At 43.6% G+C, this 24,464-nt stretch overlaps 2 protein-coding genes across 2 annotated transcripts; both read left to right on the forward strand.

Moving 5' to 3' along the window:
- Nucleotides 1-5,583: 5,583 nt before the first annotated feature.
- Nucleotides 5,584-10,034, forward strand: IFNLR1 (interferon, lambda receptor 1). Its single transcript, XM_009882209.1, has 7 exons — nucleotides 5,584-5,641; nucleotides 6,458-6,581; nucleotides 6,835-7,016; nucleotides 7,418-7,560; nucleotides 8,107-8,263; nucleotides 8,789-8,913; nucleotides 9,129-10,034. Exons 1-7 carry the CDS (start codon nucleotides 5,584-5,586, stop codon nucleotides 10,032-10,034), a joined length of 1,695 nt encoding a protein of 564 aa, XP_009880511.1.
- Nucleotides 10,035-15,223: 5,189 nt separating this feature from the next.
- Nucleotides 15,224-22,900, forward strand: IL22RA1 (interleukin 22 receptor, alpha 1). Its single transcript, XM_009882240.1, has 7 exons — nucleotides 15,224-15,429; nucleotides 17,609-17,741; nucleotides 18,466-18,647; nucleotides 19,893-20,077; nucleotides 20,740-20,875; nucleotides 21,133-21,254; nucleotides 21,872-22,900. The coding sequence occupies exons 1-7, from the start codon at nucleotides 15,387-15,389 to the stop codon at nucleotides 22,898-22,900; spliced, it is 1,830 nt and encodes a 609-aa protein (XP_009880542.1). The 5' UTR covers nucleotides 15,224-15,386.
- The last annotated feature ends 1,564 nt before the right edge of the window (nucleotides 22,901-24,464 follow it).

The raw sequence follows: 24,464 nt of genomic DNA on the forward strand, positions 1-24,464 counted from the left end.
CAGGCAGCTGTGCAGCCCTCCTCCATCCGCTCACAGTGGCCTCCAGTCTGCCTGCCTGCAATGCTAACGGTAATGAGGCTTACAAAGGAGGAGAGTCCTTTGACCTGTGACTACATGCTGCTTGTGCAGGTCTGAAACAGCTGTGAAATGCTACGGTCTCCTTGGGCAGCTCCTAAGGCCTTGTCTAAACACCCTTAATACCTGTCAGAGTACGATGGTCTAATGAAACTCTGACACACGTAAAATTCTTAATACAAAGGTTGGCCTAGAGGGTCCAGGTATCTTTACAGGATGACTGTATTCTCCTTTAAAACATGACCCCTTGTATCAGGAGCTCTGTCAGCTACAGTTGCTGTGTACAGGAAAAGCCCTTTGTTCCTTTAAAAACTCTGCCCCAGAAGAAAAAATAAAGGACATGAAATGATTCATAGCACTTGTATGGGGAACATTTCATCTTTTTGTTTTTGCTTTTGCTTTTCATTTTAAGTCTTTTCAGACTCAGTTTAAAAAACAAATCAAGTCCATTCTCTTCTCTTCCTCCTGGTGACAGGTTGCCCAGATGCCTGTCTGGGTCAAGAGGACACTGCTGCATTTTATTTTACCATCTGGAAACAAACAGCTCTGCAGATTTTTTAACCTCCTTATTCTCCATAGCATTTTGTTCTTCGCTCTTCCCATCATTTCCCCATATTTGCTTTCCTAAACTTTCCAAAGTAATTTCCATCAAACCCAAACACTCAGCAGCTGTATATCAGGTGAGTTTCTAAGCACAAAGAGGAAAATATTTCCCCTCCTGAGCTGCAGAAGATCGAGTGCCCCCAGTTCCAGTCAGAGCTAAGCCTTCAACAAAAAGATTTTCCAGGGATAGGCAAGAAGGTTCAAGTTCACACTAGTTCACTAAAGCCAGGATCAGGCTTGCTGCTAGAGCTCCTTGGTGTTTATGGTCTCAGGCTGTCACTTTGATATATCTCCTCCTCCCGGAGTATGTGCCTTGCACCCTGCTGCCAAAGCCACAGCTGCAGCCACTCTCCCAGGCGAGGTGGCTGTTTCCACACTCCATGTTCCTGGATGGTACGAATGCCTTTGCCACACAACTCGTCTTGCAGACCTACATAAGCCAGGGAGAAAGAAGGGAGAGTAGGCAGAAGAACTGCCAAAGAGGTGAACGTTGTCTGAGGTAGAGAACCTCAGGTCGAAACTTGTCCTCTCGGTGAGAGAAGCTAGGGACAAGGGAGGAAGTTTCCAAAATTGGTGATTTTTGAGCTGTTAGAAAATTTGCTGCCCCTCCCCTAAGCATAGTTTTCCTTAAAGAACAGTATGTTCTCCACAAAAATTTCTAGGGAAAACTTTGGAGCTGGGTGAAGTCTCACTTTCAATTACAGATGATGTTTTTTGCTTAGTTTGGGGCTAATGAGTGTTGTCTCTTCAGACACTGCCATGCTCATTCACTTTTCCAAACAGGTGGTGAAAAATGTTGAAGGAAAAATTCCTCTCCTGCCCTCGGGTTTTACTTTGCCCAGCTCTGAAGACAGGCCCATACTGCACACTTTTGCCACCGCAGTTACATCAGCTCCACCACCTCCAGAAATGACGACATTAAGCCAAGAAAAGCAATCTTGCACGGGTGAAGACTGCGCTTCTGCTAGGAAGCTCTGCAGGTAGCTTTCTAAGGCAAAGACATCACTTTCCAGCTGCCAAGCTTTGGGCTTCTGCCTCTGAACTGCTACGGGGAAGTCACCAGCTTTTTCTGAGCCTCAGTCCCCATCTGCACAATACCTGTGTACACATCCGTGTTGAGAGGGATACGGGGCTATGTTCTGGAGAAACCAGGAGGAATGTTAGGTGGGGCGTGGGCTGCCCTGTAAGCCGTGAGCGCATGTACAGCACCATGCGCAGGGGCGGCAAACTCAGCTGCAGGAGCAGTGCAGATAGCAGGTGCTGCCAGAACTGTCTGCAGCATCATGCCCTTAGCGAAGCAGAGGAGTTAATTAAATAGCAGGAAAGGAAAAGATCATTTAAAGAGCTGAATCTGAATGACTAAAAGTCTTAGTCACTCATTTACTAAGATCTCAGGCAAAAACTCCTTTAAAAATAATTTTTATCTGGATCACATTCCTTTAAAAAATTTCTCAAACCATTCAGTGAGAATTACTGAGAAATGTCACTCTCATTCCCTCAGACTTTTAATGTCCAGAACGTTTGTGACAACTGCCACCTCCTCTCCCCGCCTGCAACATTCTCTTAGGCTGGGCAATCTCGCCTAGCACAGCACTATGAGAGCTGCTAGAGAAGAATGATTTTTGTCCTGCAGAAATTTGAAAATTTTCTTCCCAAAAAATTGTTAAGTTGAAACTCTCCAGTGTTTCAACAGAAACATTCTCCAAATATGTCTTCTTGCTTAATTCAGGGGGAAAAAAGCTCTTAACATTTCAGAAAGAAACAAAAATCAACTGCGGAAGGCTCCAAGAGGAGGCTGTTTCAGAAGGCTATATCACATTTTAAGAAATACTGAAAAAATTCAGCCAGCCCTTCACAGAATACGGTGGTGACAGAAATGTAAGAGCACGTTGGAAATGTTACACATGCTGTACTACGGATCAGTGGTTTGGTTTTCCATAGTGCCATTAGTACCAGAAATGCCCTGGTAAATTTTTTAATATGTGGGACTTTTTTCAATGGGCTCAGTGGTCCTCCCAAGCTCACAGAACGCAGTGTACACCATTCTGCCACAACAACTACATGGGTGGGGTAAGAGCAAAAGGAAGGAGCTAGGATGACAGTATTTTATGCCGCCTACTGCCTCCAAAGGTTTCATAAAATCAAACCACAGCCCAAACTATGTCTTCCTCGCAAGATTAAGGCTGTATTTCCTGCAGTGCCCCTCCTCAAGCAAGGAAGGTATCAGTCAGTCTGACTCAAGAAAGGTTGCAGGGTTTGCCCTCGTGGTCTGAATCATCTGTTGCACGCAGAGAGGCAAGAGGTAGCAAATTGAGAGAGTCCCCCAAGCATCATCAGTATTGCAGCAGTATGCAAAGACCCACCTAAAGATGAGGCATTGTACTAAGGAATGACAACCCCATCTCAAAGCATTGATGCTCCATATGAGTAAAAGAGTGGGAGAATGTAGGCACAGTGGCATGATGTGCCCAATGATGGAGAGCGTTAAGCCCAGTCCTCTGCAGCAGCAGGCATCCCTGCCAGCAATCATCAAGTCATCACAGGCCAGAGACCCCACAACAGGCTCCCAGTACGCTGACGGGTGCAATGGTTACACGGGCAATGCTTGCTCCCACCGGCACCTGATCCATTGCCTGTCTGGGCACCCAAAGCCAGGGCACCCAAATGCTAGTCGGACAGAAGAGCAAAACTTCGCTGTGTACAATGCAAACTCAGTGCCCACAATTAGAGGATGCTGTTGAAAATACTCCTGTAGGCCACCGTACAGGAGGGTGCTAGGAAATGCAGAGGGTGGAAGGAGTTTTAGTGAAGCTTGCCAAGTTTTTAAATAGGTCCCGACGAGAGCCTGTCGCTTGGAGGAACAAATGTATTTTGTTTGATAAGCAGCGACACCTCGTGGCTCTCCCCACCCTCCCCGGTTTGCTGCCAACAGTACGCTTGTTTTTCCTGGGACAGGTTCTCTAGTCATGCTCAAACCGGGGGGATTTTTCCCACAGGGTCCAGTGGAGTCCAGGTTTCAGAGCAGATGTTTCACAGGAAACAATGATGATGATAAGATTCACCTCTTGCAAAGGCTTACTAAAAGTCACACGTCATCTTTAAGAGAAGCTGCCTGAGGGCTCTTAGCAAGACCTTAATGAGACTGGCCCTACAATTGCTTCCTATTTTGTTCAGGCTGCTACAGATGCGTAAGAGCCGTGTGTTGGTACTACGTCTGCAGTTTGGCTGCTAAAGGGGAATAGACCTAGGACCTTCCAGACCCTCAGCTTTGGTTTTTTCCTTATAAAGGATTATAGTTCTTTTTGCATGAGAAAGAGAAACTTCCTAGAAATTAAACAGAGGTAGCAAAACAGCCAAGGAACAAGAAAAGTACTGGTAACAGAAGCTCATGGTAAGAAGAAATGGAGATTTTTGGAGAAAGTTGTGACTGAAGAAACTGCAGCTTGAATCGCACCATGGTCAGGGACGTTTGGTACCTTTATGTGAAACACACCAGCTTTTGCCAGGACAAACCCCAGCTCCATCGGCTCTTCTCCCACTCAGTACCCAGAACCTGACACTCACAGGTATAGACAGCAGCAGGCTGTCTGCTGGGCTTGGTGAATTTTCCTTCTGGGGAGGACACAGAAAAGCCCCTTTTCTCTACGACACTGTTACTTTCTGTGTGGTTACTTCATTGACCCATTTCCTTTCCCCACGGCACGGGCCTGGATGTGATTGTGATGGGAAGAACAGTAGAGTAGACGTGCCAAACAGCACAACTGATCGGGCTATATTTTCCCCTTCTCTCTGTGCACAGGATGCAATGGCACAGCTATTCCGAGCGCATACGCCTGGGCACACTGTGCTTGGTGCCTTAGCTCACGGCTGAACCACAATGTTCCCTGCTATGTTTCTGATACACACAGAACAAAACTGCTGTCGCCATGACTTTGATTTAGGACGTGTGAGGCTGTAACACACACCAGCAACTTAGGAACTGAGCTTTGCCCCAGGAGAGCTCTGGAGTTTAAAGGTACCGTGTGCTGAAAACACAAACACATCGAGAGTTTCACAGCTGCAAATGCCAAGGCCAACAGCCAACGTGCTCATCAATTAGGCAGTGCAGGGGCCAAGAACCATCTGTGTGTTGGCACGGTCCTGGCAACTGGTCCTGATCGTGACTGATATTTTTAGGTTTATGACAAATAACTGATAAGTGGTAACTAAGGTATAAGGAAATTACAACACTGGCATTCAATAAAACCACACGATTTATCAGAAGGATCCATGTCCTTTCACTCACCCACATTGTGTATGGGGCGGATCCCTGTCCCATTTCTGCACTTTACTTCCCCCATTTATAAAGTGGAGTATTTCCCAAACTTCTGAAAAACATTCTTAACCTGGCAACATAAACAAAGAGGAAATCCTTGATCTCTTGTAAACACAAGGCTATCATAATATCAAAAATTGATTACTGTTTTTTTATTATTGCTAGGTTATTATCAGATATCTCATGCAGTAAAATCTTATTTGATTTCTATTAATATTTCACAGCCACACAGGTCAATTCCAAAGGTCATTTTTTAATGAGGTGCCTCACAAGATGAGGCTCGCACTGTTCTCCTGTGTTGCTTTTGCACGTAACCTGTGACAGAGATCAGTTAGGTTACACTGGAGGGCGTAGTACTGCAATCTTTACAACATTTTTCTTTCATCAAAAGCACTCTCACATACACTCCCTTCCCAGTTCAATGTGCAGAGCTGTATTTGGGCCGAACCAGGAAGCGAGACTGTGCGCATGTGCACGGTTCATTAATTGTATGCTCCTCTGTAATTCATACAACTCAATACAAGAAAACAACATGATGAAAAGGTAGCAAGAACAGAAATACATTCCAGGTGGAAAAGTTCTGCTTCGGCATGTCTACCTGGAGAGTAAGAGTCCTGATGGCACTGTGCTTTCTGCAGCAGACTGGAGGTACAGTACAGCTGTCTTTGCTACTTTTCCTTTTGCTATGCTATGTGGCTTTGCTTGCAGGAGGAAAGACATATGTTGGTAAATTTTAAGCAGTTTGAACAGGAATTACTTACATAAAGTGAAATATTCCACTGTGCAGAAATGGCAATTTAAAATCCTTCTATAGAATGTGTCTTGTTAAAGGCTAGTGATGTACATATTGGTCTACTAGAAACAGTAAGTACCAGGAAAAGTACAAGTGGCAAGCCTGTGTGCCGCATCTTGCTGCGTTCATGGGAGGATCTGCCTTTGAAGAATTGGGATTGAATGGGCGGTGTGAACCAGATGTGTCTGTCTGCCCAGGCACTAGGAGGTGGGAGCGCAATGAAGTCAGGTTGGGGTTTGTGGTGGTGTAAACCAGGTCACAGTGAAATCCAGTGAGACCATGGGGGGAAGCCACTCAAAATTATAGAACAGGATGGTTAACACAAATGTACCTCCTAATTCTAAAAGCTGTTGAGTTGGAAGATGTTTTATAAGAGATGAGGAAAGCATAACTAGACATGGTACTTGGGGACATAGTTTAGAAGTGGTTTTATCAGGTTAGATTAATGGTTGGACTTGATGATCTTAAAGGTCCCTTCCAAGCTCAACAATTCTATGATTCTACGATTCTAACTACATCTCAGACATACCTGCTTCCATAGTTAATTTCCAGTCTTAAATGAACCGAGCTGCTCTGCCCCAAATTTTGAAAACACCTTGGTCAAAACCAGGTGATATTTCCTATGCCCAAAGATATTTTAAATCATTCATATAATTTTCCCTTTCAATCAGGTCATGTTCAACTTCCCTCTCCTCAAAATGTTACACTACTGTCAAAGGATTTTGACATGATTTTGACATGGACTCCAGGAGAAGGCTCTCCACCAGATGTGACATACACTGTGAGGTACAAAAGGTAAGTGCTTACAAAGGATGTCTGACAAAGTATGGCACAGGGCAAACACCTGTGCATGTATATTCATCAATGTCATTATGATCAGTGACCTGGCTTCATCCTTTCACCAAAATCAATCCTTATCCACCTGGAAAGTGCTCCATACTCTGAGCAAGATTCGGTACCCATCCTCTAAAATACTTCCTGCTCTTACTCTATAAATTATAACAAACCGGCATGTTTAATATTACGGTATGCTTGTTTCTTCTTTTAGCCAGGAACGCATGGACAAATGGATAAAGGTTCCTCATTGCAAAAATATTCACAGAACCTCTTGCAATCTGACTTGTGTGCTTCCAAACGTCTTTGTTAAAGTCTGGGCTCGAGTAAAAGCTGTTTCTGGGGGATTTCAGTCGCCATGGGTAGAATCACAATTCAAGGAATACCATTTGGATGGTGAGTGTCTATTAAGTTACAGCCCGGATGAAAGAACATCACAACAACAGGGTTGGCATGAGCAAATGAGTAGACCGCACACCACAGAAAGAGAGACAGTAACAAGCAGCTCTATGAATGACAGATATTTGAGTGAGCACAAACAACAATGATCCATGATCATTTGAAAATGTATTTTGTAGCAAGTGTCAGAATTTGTTCATCTAGGTGAACAAACCAGCTTCAAGCTTCCTACATACCAGTGGAGGTATGTTAGACAAAAAAGAGGTATTCCTTTTCCTTCCTCCTTCCTTCATGTCTATCACAAGATAAAAAGTGTAAATTAGTCACAGAAAAGCATTACTTCTGTGAAGCTAAGACACAAGCAAGCCCTACTCTTATGTCTGGTCACTCAATTACAGTGGAACTGGCTCCCCCAGTGCTAAACGTGAATGTCACGGAGAACTTAATCCATGTGAAGGCCTCCTTCCCTTTGGCTACCTGTGTGGAGAGTTTATCTTGGATGTATGACTTGAACCTTTGGGAAGCTGGATCTGAAGACAAGGTCAGTAAAAATGGTACTTCAAAAAAACCTGATGCATTGGAGAAACAATGCGCAGCTTGAACTGAAATAGCTCCAAATTTCTGGGCAGGGAGGGACTGGATCCAGGGCCTGGAGAAAATGAAATTACCAAACCAGAGTTAAGCCAAAGCCAGAGAAAAAAAAAGTAGATGTGTGTGTGTGCATCCTTATTTTATTGGTAGTTCCCTGGTTTTATCAGTAAGATGTGATGGGGAGGCTACGCTACAGTCAGCATAGTAGGACAATACCTGAGGTTTACAATAACTAGTTCAGGTACTGCTAACAGCACACTATGGGCAGAACAGACCACAGCACCAGCTGAAAATCCCACCCGAGAATCCATAAGCTCCAGGAGAGGTGCTTGCTACAAACAGCAAGCAAGACAGGACGTGCCTTTCCATGCACCTTCCAACCCCTGGAGCCACACAACATGATGAAGAGGAACATGGGTCAAAAAGGTAGAGAAACACCACTCAAATAATGAAAGAATCATCTTTCCAACCCTCTGTTCTTTTTGTTTCTAAACAGAAGCAATACGAACGTAACTTTAGGAAGAATACAGTGACAATCAACACCACTGCATTTAGAGGCAACTACTGTTTAAGCGCCAGATCTTCCTTCCAAAGCATTTACTTCAAGTACAGCAAGTTCTCCCAACCACTGTGTGTGCTATTAAACCACAAAGGTATGGCCCTGCTGAGAAAAGGATGTGGAGAGACATCAAACGGGATTAGGGCAAGTCAAAGATTTACACCAAAATTAGCTTTTCAAGGAAAAAAAAGGGCTTCCTGTTAAATAGACTGGTTGGATTTTCTATTGAAAGGTTGCTGCTTTCTGTAGAAACACTTTCATTAAAAAATCAAACCCTGAAATACTTTCTGAAAATCCTGAAATATTGTACTTGAGTTATGCTCACAATGAAATTTTGGAAATATTCAAATTTATCCTGAAAAATATGTGAATAAAGCCTCATTTTTTACCTGCTCCAAGTAAGGCACTGTCTGGTATCAACACTCATTTGTGGCTGTGAATCTGGCTGAGAGTCTGTTCTCAGGCAAGTCTGTTACCTGTTCTCTGCATTTGTAAAATAAGGATCTCAAGCCTAACATTTTCTGAGATTTCTGAAAGAAAAGCTGGATATAAAAGCCAATTACTACTATAAAATATACCACCAGCAGGAGATTATTTTTGTCTTTTTCTTTTTCAGCAGTGGAATGGAAGTTCCCATTTTCTGCTACGATCCCTGTGTTTGTCCTCCCCATCTTTCTGACAAGTGCCTTCATCATCTGCTTGCTGAAACAAGATGCTAAGCGAAAAAAGATGCCTCATGCTTTGGTATGGCCCAAATGCTGGGGTCCTCTCCTGACTCAGTCTTGCTGATATTCAGAGGGTAACTGGGGAGGAGTGGGGGAGTTCTGTGCTTCTCAGTTTTGCATTCATAAGTCCCATTATAAGTAAACTCACATTCTGGCATGTCCTATATCCAAACTTTTCTTCAAAAAGCATCACTACCTCACTGATCTGTGTGTCTTGTTTCTCTTCCCTGGTAGGATTTATCTCCTGTAAAAGCCACTGGACAAGCCTTTCACTGTGAGCCCAGTGAAAAGGAATTCTTCAGGGACTATCTGCTCTGCACAGAGAAGCCAATGTCACAAAGGAAGACAAACAAAACTTTAGCAAGAAACAACCTACCATTGATGGATTCTTTCCTCTCATCATCATCATCATCAGAAGAGGAGGAGGATGAAGAGGAGGAAGACGGCAGTACTTTCATCCCATACACTGAAATGCCTCAGTTTCCAAAGAGAAATCTCAACTGTCAACCATCTAGAACAGCTCAGGGGGAAACTAGCTTGGACTCCGGATCTGGAGGTCTCTCTGTGGATAGTGAATCTGTGCCAGACCTAAGTACCTTGGGTTTCTCATTCTTTCCAACGAGAAAGAACGAGGTGGACACCTCAGGAAATAAAGCATCCCTTTCTCACAGTTCCTCTTTTGGAAGAATATCCCTCACTGACGTGAGATTCCCAGGCCCCAGTGAACACGGAGAGCATGATACAGACAGGGATGAATGCCTGGAAATGACTCCTCTCCACACAGTGACGGAGGGCACTTGTGCCAAACTTCCAGCCGATGAGCACTACCTGCATAAGAAAGGTCATCTTTTCACCAAGTTTTCCCAGACATCAATAATTGATCTGCATGTCCAGATCGGTGAGATATCACAGCTCAGTGAGGATCCCAGCACCAAGCTGCTCGTTTCCTTTCAGACATTACAGGTGGCAGAAGATGAAGGTATTGCAAGTGACTGTGACAGCGATAATTTTACAGAAGGGACACCTCCTACATCTATGGTGCTAAGTGACACATTTGAGACTTCAAATATGGAGGAAAAATATGATCAAAAGTTTAAATTCAAAGGCTACGCACACACACATTACATGGGAAGGAGCTAGAGTGCCCTAGCAGTTCTGTGGTGTGCCTCGAAAATACTAGAAAGCTCCAGATATCCAGGCAAGGATACCTAAACAAAAACAAGGACGAATAACTCATAGTGGTGCTTTTTGTATTTATTCACCTAGATGGAGTTTTTTCTACTGATGTCTGGCCTGTTAATGGGGGACACAAAAGGTGTATTTTTACTGCTAAGTAACCTATGTATGTTCACCATCCCTCTGTACAAGTACAGCTGTGATAAGGTGTTAAGGCTCTGGTATGAGCCAGCCAGGGGGCAGGCATGCAGTGATACCTCCTGCAGGTATCACACAGCAAACATGCAGCGCCTTGTGTTCACTTGAGAATTCAGAGCAAAGTAACTTCTACACGTGAATTATGAAAGGCAAAACCACCTCTGAGACAGCAACCCAGACCTGTGTGAAACCATCAGCTGGGTTCTGAACATGGAGCGTGTTGATTTTGCATGCTGATTTTGAGCCCCAATGAACGGCTAATGTTACATTTGCTTCTCTGTAACTGCAAAACTGCACTCCTGCTTGACTGGAAGTACCTTACTGAGACATTTCACAAACTTTGCTTTTTGTGGGACGAAAAGATGTCCACCCCAACGTACAGAGATCACCTTCTGTTTTTCAGCTGACTGAATTGAAGTCAAAGTGATGAATGTGAAGCATGTCTATTTATTATTTTTTATATACAAATATACTTATTGAAGCTGAAATTCCCCCTCCTGTGCAGAATGTCTGAGAACTGCTGTATGCAGAGGCAATAATATTTTGATATATAACTCCATGCGTGCGTGTGTTTGTGTTTCCCAGAACTACTAAGGGTGACTTCAGCTCATCTGGAAAAACATCACATTTTAAAACAGGACCCCATCATGGGCTTCCTAATGCTTTGATTTGAGTGGAATCCTATGAGACTTCCCAGCCAGGTCACTCTGGGTCACTAAAAAACCAAGACTGTGACCATCTCTCTGAGCAAACAATCAAATCAGAAGTCCACCAGCAAAAGGCACAGGAGAGACAAGGCCTCCCTTGTCTGAGCAATACTGACCTTTTCAGTGTATTTTTAATTTGTGCTCTTCACATCTCAAAGAAACATACTCTCCCATTATATTCCAGTAAAGGGACATGCAGAAAAGCAAAGCGTTAAAAGAAAGAGGGAGACACACAAAAGCTGTTCTCTGCGTTCAGAGAGAGTTGTCTCAGATGAGAGAAGGGTGTTGATGGAGAGTATTAAAGGTGACATCTTCAGAGAATCAGGAGAATAATATTGGAAAGAGGTAGGGGTTGATAGGAGGGGTTGGGAACTGCTTTGAAAGAGGAAAGCAAGATGTAATAAAAGTAAAAAAGGGAGGTGGGAGAAAAGATTAATCAACTAGAATTTTCCCTTTTTTTCTTACCTATCCTCCACAAAGTGTCCTTAGATACATCCTGCATTGTAATCCCTCCAGTTCATTTAGAAAGATATAGCTCATCCAAATATAATCACCACCCATTTTCTTGTGCAATCCAGGAAAATCCCCCAGGCTTTGAGTTACAGGAAGCTCTGAAATTGTGTAACATCTATAAAACTATTTTGACATGTCACAGCTCTGCAAACAGGGCCTGGGATCAGTTCTTTGTCTTGTCCAGGTTTTCTCAGGATGGAAGCTGGGGGAAAGGCTTCAGGCCAGGTGAGCTGTACTTGTGGAGGCAGCATCCCGCTCCTCCATGTTTTCTTTCACCAGGGTTTTGAAACCTGCTTTCCACTGCAAAAGGGTCAGAGACAGCCAGAGCACAGCGTTCCCTCTTCCACAGCAATTGGTCCCCATCTCACACCTTCCTTAACAGTTGTGGCTGTGTAATGAGAAAAGCAGCTCTCCCCTCTCATTGGAAGAGGTATGATGCAGTCAAACAAAAAAACCCCACTATCTTCAGGCTAAGTCCAAGAGCTGGAATCAAATCTCCCACATCCCTGGATCAGCAGTCACTAGGCTTCAAGCAGTCCTCACACAGTGGGGCTCTGCAGCGTGAGCCCTGCAGCAGCTCAGAGGAGACAAGCACCTTGTTTTTTTGGCCTAAATCTACCATCTTCACAAATCTCTGGCACGCAAGATTTTTCTCCTCTTGCCCAGCTGTGCCACATTATAAGCAGAGTTCCATGGAAAATCTGTGTTAGAAACCTCTCAGTCTGTTTTCGTCCTTAGGAACTACCTTCTGACATAGGCTCAGGCTCTACAGTTTAGCAGTTGGAAAGACAATTTTTAATTTTAAGCTTGAAACCAGACTTTTGGAGATACTCAGGTACCTAAAGATTCAGAGAGGTGTTTCCTGGACTATTCAAAAGGTAATGTCTCTCTAGAAATAAGGGCAGAAACAAAGTTTTAAGTTATAGTCTCAAAACTAAAGTCTCAGGTGCACTACAATTTCCCCCACCTCTGGCCTATCATGGGTCATCACACAGCAGAAGCATGAGGCAGTGACATGAGGGAAGGAAAAAAAAAGGAAATACTTTAGCAAGCTATTCAGGAAACACCCTTACAAAGCGTTGTACCTAATTAGATGTAGGCCATACTAGTGGATAGGTGTGTCTTGTTTAATAAACATCTGAGACATCTGCACATGTCCAAGGGAGATGAGAAAGACAAAATGACAGCTATGCATCAGTGGCATGGTCTGAAGTATACAGCACTGTTAATATTGAAGCAGGGCAGGGAACAGAAACAACTTCAGGAACAGAAAATCCATGAGATCAAGAGGTAAGCAGAAGGGGTAGTAATTTCTATCACATGTTTGGCCACAAGGATAGAACAGTGAAAGTACAATCATGGAATCATAGAATGGTTTGGGTTAGAAGGGACCTTAAAGATCATCTAGTTCCTACGCCCCTGCCATGGGCAGGGACACCTCCCACCAGCCCAGGTTGCTCAAACCTGGCCTTGAACACCTCCAGGGATGGGGCAGCCACAGCTTCTCGGGGCAACCTGGGCCAGGGGCTCACCACCCACACAGGCAAGAATTTCTTCCTAATATCTAATCTGAATCTCCCCTCTTCCAGTTTAAAACCATTCCCCCTCATCCTATGGCTCCCCTCCCTGATCAAGAGTCCCTCCTCAGCTCTCGTGGAGCCCCTTTAGGGACTGGAAGAGGCTCTGAGGTCTCCCTGGAGCCTTCTCTTCTCCAGGCTGAACAACCCCAACTCTCTCAGCCCATCTTCATAGGAGAGGTGCTCCAGCCCACTGATCATCTTCGTGGCCCTCCTCTGGACTCATTCCAACAGGTCCATGTCATTCTTATGTTGGGGGCCCCAGAGCTGGAGGCAGCACTGCAGGGGGGTCTCGCCAGCGCAGAGTAGAGGGGCAGAATCACCTCCCTTGACCTACTGGCCACGCTTCTTTTGATGCAACCCAGGATATGGTTGGCTTTCTGGGCTGCGAGCACACATTGCTGGCTCATGTTAAGCTTCTCATAAACCAACATCCCCAAGTCCTCCTCAGGGCTGCTCGCAGACCATTCTCCGCCCAACCTGTATTTGTGCTTGGGATGGCCCCGACCCCCGGGCAGGACCTTGCACCTGGCCTTGTTGAACTTCATGAGGTTTGCTCAGGCCCACCTCTCAAGCCTGTCAAGGTCCCTCTGGATGGGATCCCTCCCCTCCAGCATGTCAACAGCACCACTCAGATTGGTATCATTGGCAAACTTGCTAAGGGTGCACTCAGTCCCTCTGTCCATGTTGCCAACAAAGACGTAGCGTGCTTTCAGCTTCAGAAGCACACATGGTTTGTAGTTTCATTAAATTGGCTGCAGGTGTGACGTTGCATATGGGACTCATTCGTAGTAATAAGAAAAAAATCTGGCATTTAGGAGCTTTAAATACGCTTTAGACAATATAAAAGCACTGCTCATAAGGAATTTGTCTAATGTACAGTTATCCTAGGTGGTTTAGGGCAGATATTTCCGCTAAAGCTTTACTAGGGCTGGAACAGTCACAATTTGAACAGTTCTCAGTGCTCAGAAGGACAGTCCAGTTAGTCTTGCTTTGGTGGAACCTCAGCTTTATGCAATGGTCCATTTAGTACTACGCAAAACTGAGGACTGAGGACAGGACCTCCCCATTTAGTGAACAGTTATGACCACGAGATAAAGTAAACCAGAGAAATAAACCAGGGAGGTTATCCAGCCTGTGTCAAAGGAATAGCTAGAGTATAAAAATTCAAAAGTAGTGGCTAAGGGACTTTCCTAAGCCTCAAAAGTACCTTGTATGTGTGAAGCTTTCTCTGCTTCAGACATCTTGGGTAAAATAAGCAGCATGCAGCTCTACCAGTTCTTCAGATAATATACACATCTGGCGGTTCTAAATCCACAGCTCCTGGAGACAGGCAGTCAGTTTTCACTTTCGACCAAAGAAGGAAATGTCTCTCCCTCTGCTGAGAAAAGCCTGAAATCATAACTAAACAACACCCTAAAAAACTAAGAATGCTATGGAAAAGGAACTATATCTCTTTTTTGTTTAGAGTTCATATAGACTCCCCGTTCTTACCATATGGTATTCATGATACTCAAAACAGAGCCTTATATTATAAGCAGCCACAAAAATAAACTGTATGTGTACGGTGGCCTCTGACAAAAGCCATGGGACAGCACATGCTCCTCCTATGGAAAAAATATCTCCTTTCTAGGTCAAATGAGAGGACCTCTGCAGCCACGGGGTAGCGCAGAGTCACAGCAGACTTGAGGAGCTCGTGCTCTGCCCGGTGTGCAGCAGGGCTACATGCTGGTCATCTGGCTCCCACCCAAGGCCAGTATGAACAAGAGAAGAGCTTAAAAACTAGTGATCTGGCTGACTTTCATTTTAAGAAAATATTCAAAGGTATTTCTTAAGGAAATAGGTGTCTTGCCTGCAGGAGTTATAAAACCAACTAGGTGCACAGCACTAAGTTTTAATTTCTAGAGTTGTAGCAAGTCAAAGTTACCTGACCAGAAAAGCAAGCCCCAAAACTGAGAAACCTCAGTGAGGGCTTTCAGGCAGGAAGCTCTTTATCAGCAAAATGGTATTTGGCGCTCTTTCAAAAGCTGGGGATTTTCTAAGCCTCTGGCTTGTGCACCTTTGTACAGTTAGGTGTACGCACTCAGAAGGGGAGAGGTGCTCCTGTTGTCACTCTTACGTTCTCCCTTACACATGCGCACACATCTTTAGCTGGTGATCTCAGATCCGAATGCAGGCGGGATAGTAGCTCTGCAACCTGTTACTGAGCAACAAATCCAACCTGGCCTCACAAACAAGAATTTAGCTCTTGTAAAAGGTGATTCACCTGCACACAGGATCAACGACTGCGTACTCTCCTAGCCCAGCTTGCATAGTTATTCATGAAGCAATTTCTGATCGTCTTGGCTGTATTTTCAGTGGTCGGTAAGTCCTGACTTCTCCTTTCCTATCACTGATCGTGGTTGTTTCTGTTTGATCCTGTAGTATCAATCATTTTTACTGAAAAAAGACCTAAAGAATGAGCTGTTCTCTGAGGTTGTTCAAAAGCTCTCTTCTGTGTTGCTCTCTCCCTTTAATATTTTCAAAGTACTGTTGGTGCGCTCAGTGCTTTAAGGATTAGTAGGGAGAAGAAAAGATTCCTTCACTTCAATGTGTTTGCCACTGATGTGTTACAACCCAAATCCTACAGGAGTAAAGGATATTCATTGACTTCAGGGGGCTCTGGATCAGTCCCCCCCGTGTCTTCAGCCGAGACACAAATGAATACAAGAACAGTCCTGATTTTAAAGGAGGTACAAACAAATAATGTATCCCTAAAAGCTATTTAATCCTACTCCAGATGTGGCAAACTCACTCCTGGGTGAATGAAGGATAAAGATAAACTTGCTGTTTTCAAATGCCAGCTTTTCAGCAAGCGATTTTATCATTCATCTGCTCTTGTGTCTGTGATCTTATACTGTAGGAAAGGCGCCTTGAGAAACTTCTAAAACAGAGGGACTTTCACACTGCGAAATATCCTGGTTTTCCCTTCCTGCGCTTGACTGTGCTTGTGTTACACTACTTTGCATACCTGTGTTTTAGTATGGATAAATGTGGGAAGACAGAGATTTCCTACTTCTGATACGATCAGACTACTGGTGACTCAGTTTTCACGGTGGCCAGACAGGGAAACCAACCCACCTTATAGTGACTGGTGCCTTTCTGCCTCGCCAGGAAGATTGCACTGAGCTTTGCGTGAGCCGAGGGAAGTGTTGAACTGCAGATGAGGTCAGGACAAAATTTGGACTAGACTGCAATCCATTTCTGCATTGCTTCCCTGCCAAAACACCATACACAGCAAAATTGGGAACTGCATCTATGTCTTTATGCCTAATTCTCCTCCTATACAGCAGGCTAGTTTTAACTGCCGACACTCGGGTCTCCTCCATGGAGGCAGCTGGAGGGAATGCTTGGAGTGAGGATCCAGGAACTGGAGTGGTTTAGTCCCTGCTCTACCACAACTGCTCATTGTGATCTTGTCCAAGTCTCCCCCATTCTGGTCCTCAGCTTTCCCATCTGTAAAACTTTTACTTGCTTATCACACCATTTTTTTCGGGGGGGGCTCATTGATGTTGAGTGTCCATTTACAAGCACCATAATGGGACTGTTCATTTTCAGCAAGTGCAGGCTGAAGCCCATGCAAGTTCAAGGTGATTATCAATACTGCAAACCAAGAGTTGAGCAATGTACCAATTATGTGTCTTTGAGGATGTGTCTGTAACTCGAGTGTACAGAGCTTATCAATTCTGAAGGTTACTCTCCAAGTAGAAGGTCCTGTGAATCAGCCTTGAGAACATTTTGCACTGTGTTCTCATGGCAGGAGAGCGCCAAGTCTCTAGGACACTCTTCTGCAATGCCTGCTCATAGCCAGCTTGCTGCAGGTGGGCCACGGTGGTATTCTGCTCTACAGAGGCAGCTCAGACCAGGGGCATGTTTTTCGTTTCTGCTTATGAGAGCCAGAAGCCATCCTCCGTGGGGAAGGGCTCAGAAAGCACAGAGCTGAGTGAGCTGTTTGCCTTCACACTGGCACACCCAGATCAGAGTCCAGGCATGAGGTCTTTGCATGTCACTCTGTACAGGCAGTCTCCATTCAATAAAATATGGAGCCTGAGAAGTTAATGACAGTCACATCTTCAATGATGTGACACTGATCTCACCATATTACTTCCCTGAGTCTGGGCAGAAAGCAGAGACATTCATAGACGTGAATCTAGCCTTGAAAACAGGTTGTTGTTCTTCGTTTTCCAGCCATTTAACTGCTTTAAAAGAAACTTAATAAGGAACTCAAAGATTGTCTTTGTGAGTCTGAGTTTTTTAAGTCTTTCTGTAAAAATTCCTCACTTACTTCTTTGGGGTGAGTCAACAATCACTTATACGTGATGTGTGCGGGGTTTGAATTGCTGTTCTGTTCAAGCTCCTGTTTTGCAGCTCATCTCTAGCAAACTGGAATTGGCACACCTGATATTTCTGCTCACTAAGAGGCTGAGCAGCATCGGATCCATACTTATCTGAGCGCTAAGCTGCCAGAATATGTATTTTAATACTAGTTTCTTTGCTCCCCTAGGCATTGTGACTACAGAGAGGTCATTATGTCTGAAACGTGCAGCATTTTCTTCTACAAACTTTGAGAACATCCTGACATGGGAAACTGAAGCAGATATTCCCCCTGGCACTGTATTTGATGTCCAATATAAACAGTATGTGAAGTTTACCTCTTTTTGGAGTTCTGTTGTTCTTAGGGCCACTGATGTCAGAGAAAGAAAGGCCAAGAAGGAAAAGTAGATTTTGCTGTTTCTGCTGCTTGTTTTACGGTTACGGAAATGGTTCTGCTTAGACAACAACTCAATAAAGGACAGCATTATTTAAACTGGTAGATGGTGCACAGTTAAGTAAATACTTTTACATCTTGGGTTGCCAGCTTTACTCCATTACTGAGCTACTCTTGCCTTCACCAACTTCCTCCTCTCTATACTGTAGTTTCCTCACCTGTAAATACAGGTAATAGCAATTGTCTTCTGGGACAGTCATTAGAGCTAAGAGAATCAGATCAGTGCTACACAATAGCTTTGTTGATGTTGGGTAAGTCTGCAAACTCTGCAGCAAACTTGCATGCAATCATCCAGTGTCAGAGCTGGGCAAAGAACCCCGGAGACACTGACTCCCAGGACACTCCTCTGTGTGCCTTAAAATAAGCTGTGCTTCCTCAAGGCAAAATCCATGCAGAAACCATCAACGGGAACAGATTACGGGCTGTAGGCCAGGGGAAGTTGCTCTGCTATTCCATTCCTCACCACTTGCTAATTGCACCAATTCATTTTAAAACTACTAAGGGTTGGCAAAACAGCTTGTTTGGATCATTCTGGAGGAGGGTTGTATTGCACCTGTTCTACCAAACAGACTAAAAGCTTTTTTTGTCCTAAGGTATGGAGAAAAATCCTGGCTTAACAAGCCTGAGTGCCAGAGTATCACACAGACTTTCTGCAATCTCACGCATGAAACAGAAAACTTCACGGAGAATTACTACGCCAGGGTGAGGGCCACTGGCCAGAACTACTGCTCCTCCAACTGGGTGCTCTCAGAGAGATTTGAACCCAGGAAAGAGAGTACGTACTGCTGCTGAAATCTATTAAATCCTAGTTGCTAGGGATTCATTCCAAATCTTGCTGATGTTTAGGACAGCATTTCCTCTAATTTCAGTCTTGCAAGACTCTGTGCTTGACAGGAAGGGGGGGAAGGCCTGAAGAAGGCTTAGTATTGGGCAAGGAGGCAAATGAGCAAATGGGCAGGGCCCTTACTGAGGTCCAACACCAAAGTGGGATTCGGGGAGAAAACGAAAAGCCAAATGTCCTTGAAGGAAGAACTGCTATTAAGGCTGATGAGAGGTAGCAGGAAACTAGTAAGAGACACAATGGGCAACCTGAGGACAGCCAGTAATACAGTCACAGAAGCTATGGCGTGTGAACCCCTGAAAATCAGGATAAGCAGCCAGATCAATGGATACTTAATGTTCCCAACCCCTAAGTGAGCTCTACCACAGACATACTACATAGGCTTTGGGAGCCTTATTGGCTCTGTGAGTAAAATTTTCCCACTGCATATTTGTCAAGAATAATTTGAGGTGGCATTAGCAGCCAATGATTACAAAAAGCCTTCAGATCTTTGCACAAAACAAGCTATGAAAGAGCCATAGGTTGATTTGATCATTAAATGTTCACTTTTCATTGTAGCATGGGCATTAGCACCTGCGGTGAGGTGACCCTATCCCCCAGAGCCATTCTTTTCAGTTTGATGTTTTCAAGCACCGTGGCCTTGGAGGAATACTGAACGCTGCTTTTAAATACATTGTTATAGATTGGGTTAAACCTCTGTTTAAATGTTGGGTGTAGCATATGCCTTTCACTGAAGATAAGTGTAGATACAAAAGAGGTGACGTACTCTTAAGACAAAATCTGATATAGGATGGGAATAGGAATTTAGGTAGCAGTTACCTGAATGCCCTGGGGTGGGATTTCACACTCATCGCACATGCATGAAGGAGGATGTCCCTGTGCAGGATGGGGAAGCACCATGGAAGCAGTGAAAATATGATCCTAAGAAAAATCTCAGGGTGAGAAGTTCTAGGGACAAACACTGGCTAAGGGTGGCAGAACTCTGAGGGAAGACAGTATCTCCAGTTCCCTGATTTTTCCTATGCTTGGTGAAATACAGCTCAAATACCTTTTTGTATATAAACAGAAGTAATAATTTACAGTGAGTCTGGGCTGTGTGTATAAGATGTACATAAGATGATCTGATAATGTATCAGCTTTAATCTTAACAGCTGACACTGCCTGATCTATCTTTTCTAGCTATTATTGGAGCACCAAAAGTGGAGTATATTCCTTATGTACGGTCCATAAAGTTTCTTATACAGCCCCCCTATACTCCACTGAGAGGTGATGATGACCGCCAGCTAACCGTAGAGGACATTTATAGCAAATTTGGTGCTGTTGATTATCACTTAACAATATTCAACCAAAGGACACAGCAAAAGGTAAAGAACAACTTCAGGCCACTGGCCCACTGACTTCTGTAAATCACATTTTGCATAAGATGGAGAAGGACCTTAGAGTTTATCCATTATGAGATTTCTGATGTACAAGGGAAAGTCTTAAGAATCTTTGACTCTCAGTAGACAAGAGGAACTTTAAGAATTCCTCTAAAATTCTGGAAAGGAAACTGCAGTTTCCCAGCATACTGTATAAGTAGCAAAAAGCAAAACCACTGGTGACTAAAAATGCAACAATTTGATTATTACAAGTCTTAAGGAATTGAAATGCAAAAATTAAATACAGTAACAGTAGAAAGCAAATTATATATTTAGAATTCCATTTATACAGAATTATTTTTCACTTTGAGGGTGGTGAGACACTGGCCCAGGTTGCCCAGAGAAGTTGTGGAAGCTCCATCCCTGGAGGTGTTCAAGGCCAGGTTGGACGGGGCTTGGAGCAACCTGGGCTGGTGGGGGGTGTCCCTGCCCAGGGCAGGGGGGTGGAACTCAGTGATCTTCGAGGTCCCTTCCAACCCAAACCATTCTATGATTCTATGATTCTAGTCTTATAACACCTCATTAGTAAATAAAATTTTATGCCGACTTGAGGAAAATGTATGCATTTAACCTTTCTAAAATACAGAATTTGCTTTTATTTTAAATAGTGGACAAAGAATGAGCACAACAAAGAATTTGAAGTTTCCAACTTGGACCCAGACACTGAATATAATGGAACAGTATATATATATCTCCCCCAGAGAAGCAGCAAATCTCAAGTATTTTGGGTTAAAACACTAGCAGGTGAGGCTGTTAACTCTGCTAATTTAAAGCTTCAGCTATTGGAGTGGGATATTGGATACACAAAAGATAAATAAAATAATATAAAATAACATAGCCTTGCTAAAGATCTTGAAGCAACACTGCACTGACTTTCCTAATTTAAAAATCCTACTCCTATGAAACTAGATCGATAACATCATTTAGCTAATCTCATGCAGTTTTTCTAATCCAACTCTCTGAAGTTACATTTTCCACTTGTTCTCTTCCCCACTAACCAGACAACACATGGCTTCTCTACTGTTTCGTGGCACTCGCATTCTGTGCCGGACTGGTGTTTGCTGCAATTAGCTATGTGATCTATAAATACGTCAAGCAACACAGCGCACAGCCTATGTCTTTGGTAAGTGTTCTTAAGCCATTGCAGCAAATCTTTAAAATGCTCAGTATTATGTGCATGCATTTAAATAGCGTTGCTAATTGAGGAGAATGAATGACCAGATGAGCAATCTAGGCAACTGCTGCAGACTACTGGTAGTTTAAAGGTGGGTGCACAGAACCGGGCCCCTTTAAAGGAGGTATCAGCTTAGGTGGCTAAAACCTGAGGCACCCTAAATCACTAGTTCTTCTTGAAATCCTGGGACTTCTTACCTATCCTTTATCTCCTGTAGCAAGCACTGGTTCTGCTTGCTAAATGAACTTAAGGGCAATTTATTTCCATGCTCCAGGGCTTAGGCCAAATTTTGCAAATATTAAAGCAGGATTTTTTCTTCCTCATATTTTAGGATTGCATATTCTGATGCATAACGAGAGATGTCTGTATTCCTCTGAAGGGTCATTCCCCAGGAAAAAAAAAAACAAAACAACGAGTTCTTTTGTCAACAGAGCATATCCCTGTTCATTGTTACTGGCTTTTACTAACGTTTCTCAAAAAAAAATAATTAAAGAACCTAAAGTAAACCTTCAAAGTCACAGCTTCTTGTTAATAACTCATGTTTCTCTATCTATCTACTTCAACAGGACTTCAGAGGAATTTCATCATTCCAGCCTCTCACACTGACAGTGGAGCATATTATAAAGCCCATTAATTTATCCAAACCTTCACTTCTCATCCCTGAAGTGCAGTTACCACAGATCAGCCAACATTTGGACAGAGCACTGGAGCCACCATGGTCTTTCCGTCCACCAGAAACTGCCTATCAGCAACAGATGGATGTACCGACGCTCCAGCTGCCCACTCAGCCACCCTGCTTGGGAAGCACAGCTCCTACTGGTTACGCTCCTCAGATAGCTGAGCAACGTGTTCCTACTGCCACGTCCAGCAAAATTCTGCCCCTAACCTATGGGGTGTGTGTTGAAGGCACAGACTATGTTGAGAAGAAGAATTTGCAACCAAACAAAATGCTAAAGGAAGTTTCTCCAGATACTTCTGTTGGTGGAAAGCTCATAACTCAGATGCTGGGCAAGAGCTGCAGCCACTGGAATTACAAAGAACAGAGGCCAGACTTGGCACTGTGGAACAGCAGTGACAAAAGAGAGTCAGTTCTCTTACAGGGGAGCCCTGGGCAAACACAGCAACTGCTGCTGCAGACTGATGGGATGGAAAGTAAAGTGCATGCATCCCAGCTGTCACTGTCTTTGCTGGAACAAGGAGGGTGCTATAGACAACAGACAGCAGAACTGCCACTGTTATTGTCTTCAGTGAAAGTTGACACAGACTATGTTCCAGAGGACGAATCACTGTCATCTCTATCAGCAACCCTCCTTTTCTCAGTCCGTACTGGTAACGACTTCCCTGGAGAGAAGAACACAGAGCGGTGGATGTTGCCATATTCATTCTCACATTCTGCAAATACACTGCAGCTCCCAGAGACTCAAGAAACAGAAATGTTAACAGCAACAAAGGAGCTAAGCTGCACAAAACTGAATAATGTTGTGTCCCGAGAGACTATCTCAGATCAGGACAATGGCACTCCTCTCACTATGCTGTTCAAAAATTTGGACTTAAAAGTACTGTGGGATCAGGATGAAAACACAGAATTTTATTAGGATGACTTAATGATATTAAAATCCAGATTTTGTTTGCTTGCATGAAGTAGTAGCCTATCCTGCAAACAGTGCAATGCAAACCAACACAGCTAATCTTGGATATATTAACATGGCAGAGTTGTCAGACTGTTTCCACTATTGTTCTGTCATGGACAAAACAGTAATTATGTCAGTCGTACTGACATAATTACTTCTTAGTACACTGCAGTACTGCATCTTTCCACTTAAATAATAGGCCTTTATTTTTTGCATATACTTCAAATTTATTATGACTTGGACTGCTTTAAAAGCTGAGTTAAGATTCAAATTCAAATTCCAGATTCAGCTTACTGAAAATTTAGCAAAATTCACAACAGAAACTGTATTTGTTCTTTACCAACACCAAAGATCCACGTCCAAGATATAGCCTTTGAAGAAATTCACATGCAGATGTATGGAAAGTTGAAAGAATTAAATATATTATGGCACAGTAAATGAATTAAATATATATTGGTGTCCTACCCTTGGATATATGATATGTGCGAAACAATAGGCTTCTTCCACGAAATGGACTTTGCCTTTAAAGCAGTCATTGAAACTGTGGTAACAGCTCCTGATGCAGCAGTTCTGTGAAACTACATGTCCCCTATCCTGCTGTGCTCTTTAATGCTTGTAGAAAGATAAAGCCTTTTGTCATGTCTGCAACAGATTAATGCAGCCTTGGCCCAGTTCTGACATATTTCTCAGCTGCTGCTCATTTCTTTCTCTGAAGTAGTCACACATTCTTTTCTTCCCTTCAAATCCCCAGGGAAGAAGCAGCTAGGATCGCATTCCACGTAGGCAGGAATGTGAGGATTTACACTAACCTCAGTTCAGCCCTCAATCTCAATTTACACTAATCTCACTTCATGCACTCAGTAATCTACTAAAGAAACTATGAACTGCTTCCTCCTACCCTTCACTGACACTGGCGATGAGGAACATGCTCCATTTGCATGATAGAGAGAAGCCTATGATTGCAGAGGTCTCCTCTGCTCCTCTGCTCCCATTATCAGCACACCCACCTCCAGGGCTGGAATGAACCAAAACCAATGTAAACTGAAAGCCAAATTCCTTTACCACTGCAGTTTTACAAAAAGCAAGCTAAACGGTATTTATTTAGGGGACAGAGGGGGAAATTATTTTTCATTGAGAGGAAAGTTCAGCCTGTTGATTTCCACTGTTGCGGTGAAAAAGTGTGAGTGTCTGATGACATTATTTTTCAAGGAGAACTGAAACCATTTACAGGAATAAGCAAGGCTTTGAATGGTATGGGGAAGTACTCACTTGAAGAGCACCTCCAGAGAAAGGCTGACCAGAAGCAAAACTCAGCTGTTCTCACCATGAGCATACTTAGGTGTTTTCTCAGTCCAGGGAGGCTGATTTAGGCTAAATACCACTTGCTTTGGTATGATTTTGCAGATAAACCATAGACTTATGAAGTAAAGGGGTTTGATGATTCAACCCAGGATTAAAGGAATAGTCTTAGAAACTTTACAGGCAAAGGTTCAGCTCTTAACTCCAGCATCAATAATGAACAAAGCAT

This window comes from Charadrius vociferus, unplaced genomic scaffold (assembly GCF_000708025.1).
Source record: "Charadrius vociferus isolate BGI_N301 unplaced genomic scaffold, ASM70802v2 scaffold613, whole genome shotgun sequence".
Classification (NCBI taxonomy): domain Eukaryota; kingdom Metazoa; phylum Chordata; class Aves; order Charadriiformes; family Charadriidae; genus Charadrius; species Charadrius vociferus.